Source organism: Pterocles gutturalis, unplaced genomic scaffold (assembly GCF_000699245.1).
Source record: "Pterocles gutturalis isolate BGI_N339 unplaced genomic scaffold, ASM69924v1 scaffold1967, whole genome shotgun sequence".
Classification (NCBI taxonomy): Eukaryota; Metazoa; Chordata; class Aves; order Pterocliformes; family Pteroclidae; genus Pterocles; species Pterocles gutturalis.
In genome coordinates, this window is record NW_010114951.1 from 54,228 (window position 1) to 73,090 (window position 18,863).

An 18,863-nucleotide genomic window follows, 5' to 3' on the forward strand; every position below is an offset into this window, starting at 1 on the left:
GAAAGAGGAGAAATTAGGAAAGCAGCAGAGCATTCTTGCTATAAAGACATCCAGATGCTCCACATTCCCTCACCATGGTCTTTACATACTTTTACTGTATCTAGTCTTTTGCTGGACTTCAAAAAAATGCACCTAGTAGATCCCTTATTTTCTTCTAATGAATGATTAAACATGCAAAGACAGACACTGCTGTATTTCACGTTCTTAAGTGCAACGAATGGAAAATGCCTTGTTTAAAAAATTAATTGAAGCAAGCTCTGCCGAACCCCAGCCATTACAGCTCACACTCACAGAACTAACAAGTTGCTCAGCAAGGTTTATTAATTCATATTTACTAGCGGTAAGTGGTTTTGTTTTCTGTAAGATTGGTGCAGGCATTAAAAACACCAAGTTGTAATACGGTAAAGCGTGAGTGTGCCTTCCTGGAGGTTAAAAAAAGCAGCTGGCATCGTTCAACGTGAGCAAGCGAGGGAGAACGCGCAGCGCCCAGCCCCGAACCTGCCTCCCCGCTTTCACTCGAGGTTCTGCTGTCACTGCAGCCTTTGAGGAGCAGAACACAGCACGGACTATAACCTTGCAGATATCGCACAGACACTGGGTATTCATTTCTACCTGAAATACTCAGGCAAGCCAATTTAGTCTCAGAGTTATGCAAAAAAATTGAGATGTTGAAGTGTGAGTGGGGTATATGCGAATACCATCACAAATGGCCAGCTCCTGGGGCTCTGCTTTTTTTTTTTTTATTTTTTTATTATGTTTCTTCACTATGAAGAAAATATTGAATCTAGACGAGATAGCAACCAATGCCATTTTACTCTTTTGTCAAATATGGGGGTCTAAAGCAAGGCAGAAACTCGTTAGCGAGGGTTTCAGAGCACTTTTTTGCTGATTCCAGAAGCTGTAGGTGCTGTAGCTTCTTCTGTCTCCCTGTCACAAAGCTAGGCAAGCATACCAAATTTAAGTAGATATAAATAAATCAATGATGTCCCATGTTTTCAAAACCGCACATTTTACTGCAGCTGAAGGATAGTTTCAGGGGTAACAAACGAACGCGGCACCTCTCTGGATGAATCTGTTATGTAGTAATAATGTTGGATCCAATTTTAAAGAGAGGAAGGGGGAAAAGCTGATTGATGAAGAACCACATTGAAGCCCCTTTTTACTAAATTAAAACAATAAGATAAGATGAACACAGATTGCAACACCAACCTGAGCCTTTGTAGATGTCCATGTTAGCAGGGCATGACAAGCAGAAAGGAAAGAAAATTATATATTCATTAGTTTAGCTGCTGTATGATAATATCGCGAAGAAAAAAAAAAGATTAAAATCTGCTTAAAATAAAATAGCTACAATGTAAAGGCTGCATTCAATTCTTTGATTTCTCCATCTTTGGGAAAAAAAAAATCCCTCAAGCAGAAATCAGGCATTTATTTGTGTGTGAATGAAGAGCACGACTATCCTGAAGAATAAAGCAGAGTTGATTCAGCTTCATCCCGCAACCCTCCGGATTTCATCAGTGTGTCTCCCGACCAAAACCCGAGGGTAATAAAAAAATTTAAAAATCTATGAAGCTTCACTGAAATCTGGTAAGAAACCCCACACTTGCAGGATATTGATCACAAGAGATATGAAAGGCTTTCAGACATTTAAATCGGAATTGGGCGGCCGTGTCTGCAGTGAAGCCTGCAGAAGGCACGCCAGGCGGCACGCGGCCAGCTGGCCTTCACCAGGTGGGACCCCATCTCCGTGAGCGCCATCAATAACTCCAAGTAGATTTCATTACAGAAAAAATAATTAAATGATACAAATTCAATAACGGGGGCGCACAGCGCACGCGCATCCTACAGACCAGGAGGGCTGTGCGGAGGCGGCTGACACCGAGATCTCCAGGGCTCTGCCGGCAGCGCAGGAGCTGCGCTATTTAACTCCGTATCAAATCCTCCTGCAGCCTCGCTGAAACAGCACAGACAACATACACATCAGCTTTCACTAACAGAGCCCGGGCAGCTCGGTGCTCCCGCTCCTCTCATCTGATTGAAACGCCAAATGAAGCGTGCGCAGATGTGCCCCAGGAGCCACCTGGGCTTGGGGACAGGGGGCTCTGCCCAGCCCCCCTGTGCTCCCAAACCAAACCATTGCATCACAGTGGGTCAAAAACCTGCCCCGGTGGGATACGAGCCAGGGATTACTAGATCCAGAAGCCAAGTCACCTGTCACATGAAATGAAATAAATGCCGGTACTAAACACAAACGGTCCCAAAGAAGCACTTTCTTTGTAGGCATCTGTACAATAGGCAATTTAAAGAAAAGACCATCAGAGCTTACTGCTAAGCTAAAAATGATGCCTCGGAGACAAAGTTTCAGCCCCGGTCTTTCTTTTAAGAGATTTTAAATCATTTCAAGGTCTAAAAACTTCAAATCGATATTCTATCAGTTTATTTTCATGTCTTAAGCAAGAATGAATTAGTGTGGCAGAGCAGTCACGCATTTGTCCTTACATAGCATGATCATGGACTGACAATCTTCCACACGAGGTTTAAATCCAGTTAGCAAACAAGCAGAATTTGACTGATAGCACTATAGACAAGAAATGGAAAAGATTGGGAAGTGTCAGGCGGTTGAAAGTTACGTTTTCTGAAACACACTTCCATGAGACTACACCAAAGGCTCGAAGCAGAGAGAACTGCAAACTGCTCCTGAGGCTCCCCACAGTCACAGCGAGAAACAGTTCGGTTCCAGGCTCCTGCAAAAGCAGGAATAGAAATGCAAACCAGCTCATAACCTGATTGTTTCGTTAGGATGAGACTGTCACTCTCCCTGCAGTCTGCTCAGCAGCAAGTCTGATTCCTCCTCATCAGCATCCAGACAGAGAGGGATGCTCGTAGGGAGAGCAAGACAGGCGCTGATGGATGCGTGATAGATCCCATAGCTTCAGAGCCCTGAAAGATCACCCACAGCCTGATTAGTAACTGGGGCTGGAAAATTTTCCTTAGAAGAGCAAGTTACTGCAGCAGCCGGGCTATCTGACAGCCTGTTGCATCGCATATTTATGGTAGCTGTCTTACTGCCAAGACAGGCAGATGTTAGTACTGCATTTAGACGTGGCATTAACTTGAGCAATTTTCTCTGTATAATTACAGGTAACGCAGACCTCCTAGAAGTGCTGCTGAGAGGCCAGCCTCATGACAAGCCAGCTGAATTCACAGATTTGAAGGCAGCTACAATCCTGCATTGTTACAATCTGACAGTTTTTGTTGATATTTTTCACAGGCGGATCCAGACAGAAAAGATTTAGGCACAGAAGAGCCAAGTTTTCTGTCCCAAATGCATATGCTCCATGTGCTGCAGAGAGAAACCATGATTCTACCTGCAACCGCTCACATCCATGTTTAATAAACTAAAGGCTCCTTTGAGCCAAAGGTTAAATTCCACCCAATCTACTTCAAACATCACATATACTACCCCCAAGCCAAAAGATAAGAGCGAAGTGCTTGCGGGCAACGACCTTGAAGGGTAGCTGGTGTCTCTGTAGCTCTGGGTATCTTTCTTCTGCATTTCCACTCCTTTCTTGCAGAGCAGGTTACACATATATTTTCAGATTCCTGCATTTCTATCACTGGCCCATATTTTGATGTTAAATGCTTTACATGGACTTGTACAACTCCACGTGAATCAACGGCAAGTCTTCTACTGACTTCCACTGTTTGGGTCATGCTGTGGCAAGCAAGGAATGTCTGAACATTTCTACGGGTATCACCAAAATTTAGCAGAAAAGAAAGTATTGATCATGGTGAATTTTTGTTGCAGTATCTATTTATTTAAAATGTACTTTGACAGTGCCTATGTATACTGCTGGTTAACGAGAAGCTATATAAAAAAACAGACATTTTTGGAATAAATCTGACCGGCAATGACTGCATAACTCTACAGACACATACGCCCATGTTCCACAAATATCGGCATTTAGCACATATTTCTGTTTGCATTGTGCCTTGTTTTTGAGGAGTTTATGAGTGTTTGACTACTGGAACCCTACCAGAAAACAGAACTCCTTATTTGTTCAGGTACCAGTGGGTAACGTACCCCATAACCACCACCACCAGAGCACCAAGCCCTGCCCTGTACCACTGCGGCGTTCAGGAAGGGTATGGCAGGGCAGGAGTGATTCAGCAGTTCTCACACCTCTGCCATTCCCCAGAGCACCACCTTCACACATCCATGATTCCGGAAATAATGGAGTGGAAAAGACTGTTTCCCAAAAGAGTAAGTAAAAGGAGAAAGTAGGAGGTAAACACATATGGAGACAACACAGCTGTGGTTTGCAGTGTGCCCTACACACAAACCACTCCACCTGAAACCTTTTACAGAACTAAATAATGCAACAGAGCAAATAGCACATGGTATAAATTAGAGGACACGGGAGTTTAAAGACCATGCAAATGGTCTAAAAGAAAGTATTCACTCAGTCCATAGCAGATTAGAAAGAGAGGAAAATTAAAAGGCTAAGACAAGAAACTGAAGTGGAATGGGAGATATGAAAGGAACTGAAGAGTCAAAGAAAGAAAGAAAAGGGAAACACCTCTACCCATTGCAGGGACCACACAGAGAAAGCCCAACACTAAAAATAGTTAATTTACAGTACAGGGAATGGTAGGAAATAAAAGATCACCAACTGGGTGAAGGGAAAGAAAGGCAAGCTAAACTTTTTATAATGGGCACTGGTTCATAAAGTTTGGCCAACGAGGAAGGCAAACTTGAAGTGACACTTGAAATAACTTCTGGGTCAAGGGCGTTATTTAGGAATGATGGAGACAGGATTTCCCAGCATTCTTCAGAAGATGCAATGCGAGAGAGCTGGAAGAGGAAAGGGGGAAAAAAAAAAAAAAAAGAAGTGAATTGCATAGCAGCCAGATAAACTTTTATTATTGGAAAAATATTTTCCTACAGACATTATCTATAAGCAGCAGAAAATAACAAGGAGACGAGTAGCAGGCAGCATGGGTTTGTCAAGAACAAACTGCATGAAATCATTCTGATGTTCTTGGTAACAGGATAACAGATGCTGTGGATAGGGACAAAAAGGCTGGTATTATGTTGACTTTAGTAAGCCTTTCATGCTGCCTCGCAGGCTAAGGATATATGGTCTGGATGAATCTAACACTTGGTGAGTACAAAGTATGTTGGAAAATCATACTCTGAATAGTTAATAGTGTAAAATAGGCAAGAAACCTCACTCACGGCTCTGCAGAGCTTATGTTCTGTATCCAGTCATATTCTTTGTTTTCATTAATTTGGGGCTGATGGATCGAAAATTATTCTTACCGACTCTGTGGATGCTGCCAAGGTGAGAGGGGCAGCGAGGCAACTGGAGGACAGGAAGAGAATTCAAAACAGGCTTTATCAATTGGAGAAATGGACTGAAAAAAATGGGCTGAAAGAGAAGTACAGAACTACAGTGATGAGACTGAGCAGTCAACAGCATGAACATGGGATGAGAGACAGCCGTCCCCTTAGTGGTACCACTGCTCTGGATCCAGAAATTGTAGAGAACAATGAAGAGAATGTGAGGCAATAATGTCATAAAAAGACAAGGAAAATGTAGAGTTTGTAAAACACCTCAGTACTGCCTCAACTATGGCACAGGTTCAGCTTGGGAAACACATCCAGATGCGTGCACTCAACTTCATGAGAAATTTGAAGGGTTTGAACCAACTGAGAGCCAACGGATGACAATAAGATTAATAAGACCAGAATCAAATTGCTGAGATGAGCGGTGGCATTTCCACTGTTGCTTTACAGGTAAACATTTAACACAGCAGTATAATTAGTGACAATCTAAGGTCTGTCAATGAAGTATGATATCATTGTCAGATAAAATAGCAACACTGAGTCATAAAAAGAAATAACGCTGCTGTACCATAACAGATGCAGAGTAGCAGAAAGACACCTGAGAGAGCTTTAAAGAGATCTTCCAGCAGCTTGAAACTATCTATCTGTAGCATCACTGAGCCCCGTTGCCTTGAATAAATCACAGACTGCCAGACTGCATTTTGGAAACCAGGGACTCTCTTCTACCTCATAGAGAAATAGGGCAGTGGAATTACCATTATATTAAATATTAACAGTGCTGTTATAACACTGCCTACAGTCCTAGGTCCTCATTGTAAAAGTAACACTGATAATGACAAGAGTGGTTAAAAGAAAACCAGAAATATAATTCGAGGTCTAAAAAACTTGTCTTAAAGTAACAAACCAAAGAAATGTACCTCTTTGTTTCAGGTGAGAGGTGGGGAAAAAGGAGATCAGTTTTGGGAACAAAGAAAGAAGATTTCTCTTACAAGAGCTATTTTTAAGCTAGCAGATAAAGATATACATTCCCAAGGCTGAGAGCTGCAGTTAAACAAATGGATATTCAAGTTATGAAAAAAGGGAACTTTTTAAGCATGAAGGAAATTAATTACTGGATCAGCTTATCCAGAGTAAATCCTCCTTCAGCCGAAGTGTGTGCCAAGGTGCCGTTCTACAAACCTGCTCCAACTCCGCAGGTAGGCAGGGATTTGACTGCAAAGTCAAGTAGCTTATGCTATACAAGAGGTCAAAACAGACCATCATCATCATCATCATGGTCTACGTCTGGCTTTAGGCGCTCTGAATGAGGAACGCCACAGAAGACTTCTAAATTACAATTAATCATTAAGTGAGCACCACATCTATTAACCCATACTACATACTTAAAATATAAATTGCACATTGAAGTTGAAGGGAGATAGCATGCCAGCGTGGATTTTACATGCATTTTGAGAGGTTGTCAAAAACCACAGTTCTACATTACAGAAGTGCATTGGAGTTCAGCCAGTCCATGTGTCATCCCATAAATAACGATCTCACAAAGATGACAATATTTTTTTTTTTTTACTGTATTAGCTCTAGCTACTAAACTGTACCCAAGAGAGGGACTGGAATTGAGCAGAGAGGATAAACTTTTTAGCTAGGTCATGATGTTGCCAGTAGCATGCAGGATAGAGGAGGAAAACAAAAAAAAGGCAATTATTTAAATAGAGCAAACACTCCTTTGGCTGCATCTGTTCTGCCATTGACTTCTGCCATTTCTCAGCTGTAACTCTGATGCGGGTAAAATAGATGGCATACTTGGAAATGCAAGTTGGACTCTCCAGCCTCTGGACAGAGGCTTCCAGGTCTTTGGTTTGCTTCTCAGCCAGCTGCTCCTGCTGGGTTTTATTCCTAACACCCCTCTCACTTAGCAATGCATCCCTGTCCCTCCTGCAGATCAGCGTGAGGTACCCGGCACAGGGACAAGTATATGCATGTATGCATGGACATCACTAAGAATAAACATGAGTTCATTGACAGGAAAGTGAAAAGAAAGAAAACAGAGAGAACAACTGTAATTGCACGTGAGCAAAGAAGGGCAAATATTCACCGTACTGAAATGCATTTCAGTGAAAACAAGAAAAAGAGGAGAAATGTGGTAAGAAGGAATACTGGTAGTGACACAGAAAGGGGTAGAGGCAAGGAAAAGACAAAGGAAAACACTAGAGGAAGAGGCTCACTTTCCAAACACTTGACGAAGTCCAACACAAAGCAAAACAGAGCTGAGGCAGGCCAGAGTAGCATGGAGAGGCAATGGCAGAGTTAGTTACTCTGCAATGGGAAACACATGGAGCCCTGCTGGGCCCTGCTTGGGTTGTTTCTTTGTGGTTTGGTGAGTCCTCTAACAGCTTCTGATTAGGTCAGAGAGATGCAATAGATCAGAATACTTTGAAAAGAAGCAATGTTTAAAAAGGCTAATGCTTTTATACCTATCAACTGACAGTTTAATATTGACATCAGTGCCATTGTTTGCTCTACATATGAACAATAGACAACGCTGCCAGCTATTTTCAGCTTATTTTACAAAGTCACTTTGGGAAATCCTTGCTTTCAGTGAGCGATGCAGGAGTTAAGAGTTAAGCTCCATCCGCTTTGTATCAAAGCCTCTCCTACCGTGCAGCTGCACACCAGTGTGTAGGGTCCAGACACACATTTCTATGGCTGCTTTTGGCTTGCGGAGCCAACAGACTGTGCGCACACAAATCCTCCTTGCCCACGTACGCTGGATCGGGAAACAATCCACATTTCATTGCCTTTTCATTTAGACTGATAAATAACTTAGAGACGAACACTAGACAGCAAGGAAAGTAATTGCTCACTCAAAGTTGCATTTAAAAATGCTTAAGCACGGCATTAAATTCCTCTCAGTGTTTATCATATAGACATCAGACAGTTTGCAAATAACATTTTTAATTGTCAGATGTTGACAGGGCTAGAGTGTGAAGGACTGACATACAACACATTGTTTCAGATGGGTATAGAGAAATACACCCTGGGCAGAGATCACTGAAAAATCCACTGCATTTGGTATAAATAATACTTTGGGTTGCATTTTGTTTTTTCAGATGATATCATGGAATAATCCAGCTGCCTTCTGTTACCTTCTATTATATCAACAAAAATTATCAGAGAGGAAAAATACCAAATTCCCTCTTATGCACCATGCATGGAGATGAAAAAACACCCAATCAACGGAGTAACACTGATATTTGTGTTTGTATATATTTAGATATGGAAACATTTTTCTTAATAAAACCAAAAGACATTACCATTTGGAGGAAAATAGAAGCCTGAGGTAACATGTTTCCTTTTTAAATACTGTGAATGATGCTTCTCAAGGACAATGCCTGACTTTCTAACTGAGGCAAACACTGGACCCCAATGAAACTAAACCAGGTTTATTGCTGTGATGGTCAGCAAAACTGAGGATATTCAAAATAAAAAATGCAAGCCACAAAATTCATGCCTCTCTGTTCCTGCCTGCCTTCCCCGTGTGTTGGATGGATGGCTCTGGAGCAGGATTTAAACACAAGGAACATGAGTGGGCGGCTGCAGTGCGCTGCCAGCCGGCCAGCCCTCCATGAGCATCTCCAAGTCAAGGCTTCCACACAAAAGGAAAGGGGATTTCTCTTCTTCACTCATCCAAATAAAATTATAGTGGCAGCACCTGAACAGTGCAGAGTGAAAACAAAGCAACTAAGGAAAAAGCCTTATCGCACACTAGGCAGGAGCTGCACGGTTTTACACAACAAGCTGAAGACATCAGAGACATCCCCACTGTTGGCTCTTGAGATTTCTACCAGAAAACAGGAATCTGTACTCAGAAATGCCATCTCTCCATCACGGAAAGCCATCGGAGCCCCTTGTTACTGTCACTGCAGCCCCCTGGATGAGGCGCAATAGCAGCAGCAACTCAAAGCTGTTGGCATGTACAGAAGAGCATGAGGAACCAACGTGTTCGTACGGTCAACCTGAGAGAAAGGGGCCTCAGATCTCCTACATGCCCACTGGAGAAGAAGCTTTGATGCTTCCCAAAAATTACAGTCTCCAAGTCTTTTGCACTCCCAGCATCAACAAGATACATCACCAGTGGGGAGGACTGGGGCAGAGAAAATGCCACTAACTGACACCAGGGTAGAGAAAGCGCCAATTACCGACACTATTTTAATGGCTGTGCTTTTAAGACCTCCTGAGGATTAGGTTAGATGCCACAGTGGCTAAAATACCCCTTTCCTTGGGGAAGAATTATGGGATGCTTAAAGAAAATTAGGTTAGGTACTGAAGGCAGCCCCCAGTGGTCTCCAGCACAGGTGTGTGTAACGGCAGCTCTAAAATACAGAGAACACACCAGGATACACTAACAGAAGCTCATCTTTGCTGGGTGCAGCAATACACACAGTCTGACTACTTTACAGCACATCTGCTTATAACAAGTGACATTTTTAATAGTTCTAATGATAAGAATTCGTAGTTTTGTTGGGAATTAGCCCCCTTGAACTGAACATCTACAGAAGTCTAACCGTCTTTGTCTTCCCAGAGCAACGGGACACTAAGCATGCAGACTTTTCTCTGCCTTGTTGTCTCTTTTAGTTTTCCCAGAGCAACGGGATACTAAGCATTCAGACTTTTCTCTGCCTTGTTGTCTCTTTTGGATCGCTTTCTTTGTGAAATTCCATTTAAGTTTGGTCTGGGTGCAGCAGAAACAAATGTCCCTCAGGATCCATTATGGGCAGTTAGATGGTACTCAGCAAGGGAACGTGGCATAGCCGTACCCACGCAGCACAGCACAGCACGGCACCTCACCACCACTGCCAAGAAGCAGAGGGCTTCACCGATGCAACCTCATTTGATCTCTACAGACGAGATTCCATCACACCACAAACATGCCGACGTGTTTAGGCATCTCTGGAGGATGCCACGCTGCAAAGTGCGGACATAGCAAGAGCAGCCGGGACTAGGCAAGTCTTCAGAGAGGTTGCGTTGTCCATCAGGCTGGCACACCAGTGGAGACGCGAGCGCTCATCCAGCATGGCACAAATAACAAAGCCATTCCCACACGCACCTTACTGCAGGCATGCTGTTATTCTTCTTCTCCATAGCTCCACTCCATCAGCAGAATTACACACTCCACAGCATCAATCCACACCCGGGCCTCTGGCAGCACCTAACAAACTTGAGAAGCTCTTGAAGGAAGAATTAGTTTGCTCCCGTTTCAATAGCTCATTCCCTCTGAAAAGGGCATTGTTGATTAGCTAGGAAGATTTTTCCTTATTGTCAGCCTCCATCTCTTTTAATTCCACCCCATTACCATAGCTACACCCCTGGGCCCCATGCTCTATAACCGCCATCGTTCTTCAATCTTTATGCCCTTTATGTGTTCAGGAACTGTTATGAACCCCCGCAGACACTGCTCAGCCCCAGACGCCTCTTCAGTACTTGGCTCTTCCCACTCCCCTAGCAGCGGGATGAGACGGCTGGCATTAAATCCAGCGCTAACGCCCGTTCAGAAACCGCCCTGCAGCACAGAGGGGCTGTACGGCCCCACCCCACGCAAGCCCTTGAGGTCTTTAACATAAGCACACACAGGTTTATCCAGACTTTGATGGAAAACGGGAACACACCATTCAAACATCACATTGCTTGCTCTCCCCTGGCTTCTTGGCCCATTTACTGCTCTCTTCTCGTGCATTAAAGGGGAAGGCAAGCTCTTTATCTATGTTTATTACACCATTCAGTTTTATAACAGCATATTTAACTTGTTTACGCTGAACTTTGCTGCCTTAGCAAAGAACCATTGAGCTGAGCCTTACAGAATTAAGTTCAATATTTCCTGTTAATTGGGCTGCACTGGCTCCTAGGATGCTCCACGTTGCTTTTACCGGCATTCTCCCCCAAACTGGGATTGTGTATCTCAATACTGCATAACTGTTTTTACTCTTCTCCCAGATAATCCTAGGAAGATTAGACTGGTCTGCTTCTTTCAGATTCCTGAAGATTATCACCTGCAACATAACTGCCCCTGTGTACATCTCCCTTATCTCGCTCCAACAACTCCCAGTTTTGAATGTTTCTGATTATACGATAGAGCTTGAAAAACAGCCAAGGTCTCCCTCTGTGTTTTGTTCTTTCTAAAACGACACTCATTTTCTCATTTTTCCCTTCACTCATTCCTTCTTCAATACACCACTTGGGACAATAATCCAAAAGCACTTATTGCCGTCAGTGTTTGATATATATGGGCTGGTTTTCCAGAATCACTCAGTCTGCCAGCCATCAAGATTCATCACGGCATTAGACTGCAGAAACCTGGAGGCAAGGAAACATCCAAGGTTTCCTGGAAGTCAGAAGAAATATGGGGACTAGCCTCTACCGCCTTCCCTAGCTCTCCATAGGCTGCAGTACGTTTCTCTATAGGGATTATGATTATTTAATATGTACACTGAGAACAATATGAGGCTAAAAGGTAAGTGCCCCAAGGCACCTCAGAAACTTTAACCATACGTTCAGACATGACCAAGCTGTGGGAATCTCATGTCAATGGAACTTCAACCTGTGCCCAAAACACTGCCACCCTGCCTGGGCTCCCACATTCCTCTCCCCATCATGAAGGTCAGCTGGTTGATGGGTATTTTATTTGTGTTAAGTCTTTATTCAAAGCACACAGCCTTGTTTATGTAGGCCAGGGAAGTTCCTGCAGAAGTAGGTCAATGAGTTGGCCTTCAGTTCAGATCTCAGGGCAGACACAATAATGCAAGGCATGGAAATTATGGCTGTCTGGGGACAACAGCAAGCCAACGGTGGAGACGGCCAGGATCAGCCTGGGGGGATCCCAGCCGCCGGCACAGCGACAGCAGAGCTGTCAGGTATCAATTCACGTCAGTAGGCAAGGTCTGGCTCTGCTGCCAATTCAGCCCAGGATCCCTGGGGATCAAGGGTCTTCCTGAATTATTTATTTGGTTCAACAGGTGATCTTTGTTTTTCAGATTATCTGATTCCACTCGGCCACCTCCTATAACATATATATATATACACACACACACATATTTTTAATCTTTTCCCCACTTTCCCAGTGAAACTTAATTTTCTCTCTTCATTTTTTTGTTCAGCCACGTGCCTGAATCCCAGACTACTGTCCTTTCTTGAAAGAATATATAGGCAACCATTTTCCCAGCAGCAACATCTAATAAATACACAGCTTAGAATCACAAATACCAGAGATAAAACATTATTGAATAACATCAATATAACTTTCCAACTAGTTCCATACAGTATTAGTTTCAGTATGACAAAGTCTTATTTTCCAACCGTTATTTATAGGGCTTTCATCAGATTACCTGGGGTATTGTTTCACTGTGTGTTGCTCTTTTCTCTTTAATATTAATCCTAAAACACCTCTGAAATCAGAGCTGAAAAATCTCTTGGTTAATATGATATTTCAAGTGCCAGCACAATTTCTAGAAAGTAGAAGAATTAGAGGTCAAAAGAATCTCTCCAACTCACACCTCAGTGTTCATTCATAATGAGTTTTAAGATATCCTTGGAGGACAAACTTTTTTAGCCCGAAGTTTCAATGTAAGCACCTTTGAATTTGGGTGGCCACTCATGATTACTCGAGATTCTGTTTGAACAGCTTAAGAAGTGACCACCACCAAGCTACTGGATGCTGCTCTCGCGGTGGCAATAGTTTGTTGCAGGTGCTTTATGAAAACCCTTCCTTATTCTGCATTGCAACCAGTGGTGCATCCTCCAGGAGAACAGAGCTAACAGATGAATGATGGTGGGTTTGTAAACCCTCTCTAGATAGTCATGCACAGCACATCATTAACATGCTCTGAGTGCTGGAACTTCAGAGGCAGAAGAAAAGAGTGATTCCAAAACTGATGTGGTGGATAAGAAGCATTTTCATCTCAATACTCACTGCGGGAACATGGAGTTACAGAGGAGCCAACAATTACCAACTCGCGTGAGACATCATTTGTTTTGTAACTGCTAACTTATCATCTTGAGTGGACTTCTGTCCGTGCAGCTCTCCAAGAGACACCTCCTATAAGATACGCTAATTGGTCAGGTGCAAGAACTGCTGTCAAAAATGTGCTCAGTAGGTGCTTTCTTATAAAACCTATCAGAATGTCAGCTAGAAGTTTAGCCCTCGGAGATTAAAAAAAAAAAATATGGGAAAGGCATTTATGAGTTTGACAGGATTTTACCGTAAAAGGGAAGTGATGATGGTGTGGGAGAGACACACAAGAGGACAACCGATTACTGCAGATCCAGAACATTTATATTGGGGTCAGTCACCGGTGAGGCACCTGTCTGACGTTTAGCATTGCACTAATGGAAGACGCTGATTTCCCAGACATTGCTCTGACATATTTTAATACAGAAGGAAACGGTCGAGCTATATTTGGATGCCTCCATGAGGATTTTTCTATTTCCTACAGACTTCCTCTGAAGAATGAATTCAGACATATTCAAACACTTACTACATTTGCAAAGTTTTGTAAGTTGAACTGAGAGCTGTGTTTGGGTGTGTAAATTTTCCCGCCATGTGTAACTCCCCGTCAGAAATAAAAGTAGTTCAGTAATAGAAAAGTAGAAGAAAATGCATCTGCTCTTATTATAAGTTAAGACATTTGGCCAGTAAAGGCAGCACTGTACTTGTTCAAAAAAACCACAGTGAAACAGCTCAAAAAAAAAAAAAAGGTTTTGGCCACAAACATGGCCAAACCCTTTAATGTAGTAATCCACACCTGAGGACACATCCTCACACAACCGCTCAGTGCATTGCAAACAAGTAATAATCATACACAAAAAGGTTTATGCACTAATGCAAGAAATTGCATTACAGAGACCAAGCCACCTCTGCAAGAGAAGGAGCATGCAGTCAAATTTATTTCCCAAATCAGTTTAATGCTAAGCTGCAATTTCATTTACCTAAAAATAATGAAACAGGAAGGGAAAAACCACCTAAAATTATGATTAAAATGAACAGAAAAACACATCTACCAGATGTTAAGCCTCTCCACCTACCCTCTATCCTTCTTGACGTTTGACACTTTCTTTCATTTAAAAAATGCATTAATAAGATCACGGATCATAACAATAAAACAGGTGCTATTAAAAACCTCCAATTTAGGCTTCTAGTTAAGGCGTGCTATAGGCATTCACCTCCTTCTGTTGACTATGGAAGGATGTCAGCCTCCCAACTTTAAAGATTAATGGCAATATCTCCAATGTCTTTTTTTTTTAATTTCAATTTGCCTTTAACCTCCAACTTATCCTACCCTAGAAGCTAAGAGATTCCTATTTCTTCTTCCCTTCTCATGCTCAGCGCTCTAGTCCCATACTTTAGCTAGTCCTACATGTTACTGCTGTCAAGTGAGGTTACTTCTATCGACATTGTAAGATGCATATAGAAAAGCTCATGGGAAATAAAATATTCAACTATCTCCCTTTTCTCCATCTCATTCTTACCTGAGCAACACATCAGGGCAAGTCAGGAGCTGCTACACAGCCTCACTACAGGTCATTACCCACTCATATAAAAAAATATTGCTGCCTGCCCTGTCCAGCCTCTCCTTGGTGTCTTCCTACAGGAACAAGCAGACAGCCCTATGCCTGTGGTAAATCAACTGCTTAACTTTTGTTTAACTCTTGTTTAACTAGATGTGACATCCCTGGGTTCACCCTGAATATGTGGGAAATGCCATGCCAGGGGGCTGATGAGGGTCATCAATCATCCATATTTAGCTTTATGGTAAACGAAGGAGGAAGGGGAGCAGAAAGGGGGACGGATAGATGAAGAACCACCTATACATTGTTAACCTTCTTCACAGTAGCTAGTAAGAGGCTGTGTTTTGGATTTGTGCTGAGAAGAAGGCTGATCACATACTGACGTTTATAGTTGGTTGCTGCCAGGACAGTCAAGGACTTTCAGCTTCTCTGCTGTGACAGAGTCTGCAGGGGCAGGAAAACCTGGGAGGGAGCACAGCCTCAATGACTAGCCTAGGATTCAACCTTCGGTTTAGGATTGAGACCCAAACTGGCCAACGGTATATTCCATACCATGCATGTCATGCCCAGTATATAGGTGAGGCTCTGTGCAGAAGTTCTCTCTCTCTCAGGTAGCCTACCTCTCTCTCAGGGTCATCTTACTCTCTTGCTCAGCTCTCGCTCTCTCAGATACTTGGGCTCTTACCTCTTTTCTGGGATTGTGGTTTTGGGATTCTCCCTGCTCCAGGATCATCAGTCAGGAACAGGATGAGCCTTGGTCATTGGGTGGTGAGCAGTATCACCGTGTATCACTCATTTGGATATTTGTATATATTACTATCATAATTATTAATATTTCCAATATTATTGTAGTTTGGTTATTAAATTGTTCTCATCTCAACCCATGAGTCTCTTTTCCCTTCACCCCTTTAATTCTCTCCCCATCTTGGGGAGGAGGGAGGGTGAGCAAGCAGCTGTGTGGAACTTGTTTGCCGCAAGCTGGGTTCAAAACCACAACAAGAAACTAGAGTGTGAAGTTTTGTCCATGAGTGTAGGCAGTTTGGGACATCTGCCAAGGTGCACAGGGAAGAAGGGAGCAAGTGGGTGTCTGAGGCAGACACAGGAGGCAGCAAAACGCCACAGTGCATCCCAACCAACAACTGGGATTCACACTCGAAGGAGATAAAAGCAAGGACAAGTTCAATGGGCTGATGTAGCCGAGGAGAGGCAGAGCTTGTGGGGCTGCATGGGAGAGCTGTAATTCTTGCGAGAGGGGATCGTACATAAAAACTTCTCTTAGACAAATTGCCAAACGTCTCACAGCACGTTCTGCGACTCCAAACACAGAGATGCTTTTCTGCGCCTTACGGCAGCCCTGCACAGGCACTGAGGGACTTCTTCTTTTCAAGGGAAGGTTTGAGTTCACACTCCTTTGACTCAACACAGTTTACAAAACCACAATGGAATATTTTTTCCCTGATATGGAGAACAGAAAGCAATTGAATTACAAGCTGGGCGAGATGAAAACTAACTGCTGCATGCAAGATACCACCTCCGAGGCTGGAGAAGGGAAATATATGCAAAGCTTTCTTGCTTCTGCCAAGGATCAGCCAAATTTGCAGACCTGGAGCCTGCTTTCATTTTTTATTGGTTTTTTGTTTTTTTTTTTGTAATTCTATTAGAAAATCACTCCCACCTTCCAATAGTGTGAGATATTGCAGAATCAGATCTAAAATATGTTAATGTCATGAGAATAACGATTACAAATCTTGGAGGTACTTTGTATGCTGCACAGGTACATCTCAGATTACAAGCTTCCCGAATCTGAATTCGTTTTCTGATTCTGAAATTTTTACTTGTATTTTCTGGTACATTTTCAACTATACTTTTTACCGTCATTATTGCAGTAACTCCTTTAACAATTTTTAGTCTTTCAGCTTTGATTTATTTATGAAAGACTTCTTTTTTTAATTAAAGTTCTTAAAACTTGCTGCCAAGGACCTTGAAAATTAAGGATTTGATTTAAACTACCAGAAAAAGGCATTCACTATCATGTTGGGATCCTGGTTTCTTCTTTTCAACACCAAAGAGCAATTATATCTCTGTAATAGTTATGCTGAATATTAAAGGGAGCGATTATTACAGGGCATTTTAACTATCTGAACATTAAAAACCTAAAAGCACTAATCATAATTTCTTTGCCATATTAAAACATCACATGAGTAGAGCAGGAGCTGCACTAAAGCAATAGTCATTAATCAGTATTTAGAATAAGACTGTTGCCAAATTATCTCTTAGGCTTAATTTTCTTGAGCAGTATCATCCCACAGAGAGAAGTCTGGAGTATAACCTGACATATTACTGTTCTTCAAGAGATTAATTCACCATTGGCAATTGCTCACCTGCATTAGCTGGCCCCTACAACACTGCTAGAACCTCTCCTCCAGATTACAGAGGCACAAATGTCAAATTAAATACGCATCTGCCTCCCGAGCCAGCCTAAGGCTGCTCAGTAACATAGGCAAAATTACATGCGTTATTTTGTCCTAACTCTACAGGCTGCAAGATTGAATTTGGTGGCACCAGCAGAGCTGGATACAAGCGAGAGCACAGAGGACTGAGAGCAGCTGGCAAGAGTTTCAGGAGGCAAGGGTGGGAGGAGGGGAATGACTGTATTTTAGAGGCCACTGATTTTGGGCAGCTGGAGAGAATATCCATTCCTCCATGCACCTCTCCCAGCCCAGGAAATGCCAGTTCTGGCTCCTTGCAGAGCCCTCCTGCCTGACCCTCATGCAACACCATCTCAGTCCCTTGTGCCCAAGTGGATGGTCCCCACTCCCCTGGGCACAAGGGAACCCCCAGCAGACTGCCACCGTCGGGAATGGGACCCTCACCTATGCCTGCAGCTTGCCCATGTTTTCACTTCTCTCCATACTCCACACCAGTGAACAACCTGGCAAGAAAACACTTAATAAAAAATTACTAATTGAATCATTCTAATAAGAACAGCTTCACTGAGAGCATATGGGCATGACACAGGCCTGTGCCAGGCTGGGCCAAACTTTCTGAAGTTATGAGCTAAGTGCCAGCAGCAAATTTTCCCAACTGCTGATGGTGATGACGAACTTCTTCCCTCCCTCCTCCCATCTGGACATGGTCCCTGCAGAGGTACTTCCATCTGCAAAGGCAGAAGCCATGTGTCCCTGCCCGCCAGAGCACACTCCAGCATGGGAACATCAGCACCAGACACAAGTTGCCACCCAAAATTGCTGTCCCAGGCTGGCAAGAGCATGTGTGCTATGTACCATCCAGGTGTAGTGCTCCTGCCAGAGTGCATCATCGGTGATTTGTGTTTGTACAGCGTTAAAAGCCTGAGGTTCAGACCAGGAACAAAAGAGCTGGTCTCTAATCCAAAGATGTTACACACTATTTATGTATAAATATATATTTATATATATATATTGCACTGAGGAATAACTATACAGAGAACAGGAGTTAGCTGTCTCTTTGCTATGCCTTTCACAACTTTGCTCCCTCCACTTATCCTCCTTTTTATGGGGCACAGGAGAGCTATCCCTCAGCTCGCCGGCTCTTCTTTCTTTCCATCTTGTCCGTGGCTAATTTTATCTCCCCCATGGCTTCAACTTCCATTTTCAACTAGCACTTACGCTGTCATATCTGAAGTGTTCCTCTCCAGCCCACACATTATTTTAGCCCATCTCACTCTCACTTCTGTTGACCCCATCTCGCTCCGTCAATGACACCAGCGAGCAGCACTCATGTTTGAACTTCTGTTATACCTCTCTTTATGTAGTCCCCCTTGGAATACTTAACTGGAATTAATACGAAATATCATTCCCCTTCCCAGCTTTCAGTACTTTGTCAAGATCCGCTCCTGCTGTAAGCCTCACCTCTCCTTCCTAAAACCAGCCAGACACGACATGTAGGTTCCACAGCTCTCGGTAACACTGGCTGATAT

The 18,863-nt window shown here is 43.0% G+C and overlaps 1 protein-coding gene across 1 annotated transcript in view; it reads right to left on the reverse strand.

Moving 5' to 3' along the window:
- LOC104462846 (thrombospondin type-1 domain-containing protein 7B-like) overlaps positions 1–18,863 on the reverse strand; it is a gene marked incomplete at its 5' end in the record, with an annotated part of 96,667 nt that overhangs the window by 41,607 nt on the left and 36,197 nt on the right. Inside the window, one exon of the mRNA XM_010074976.1 lies at positions 1,210–1,215. Within this exon, the coding sequence (XP_010073278.1) occupies positions 1,210–1,215 (6 nt within the window). The remainder of the gene's footprint in view (positions 1–1,209; positions 1,216–18,863) is intronic.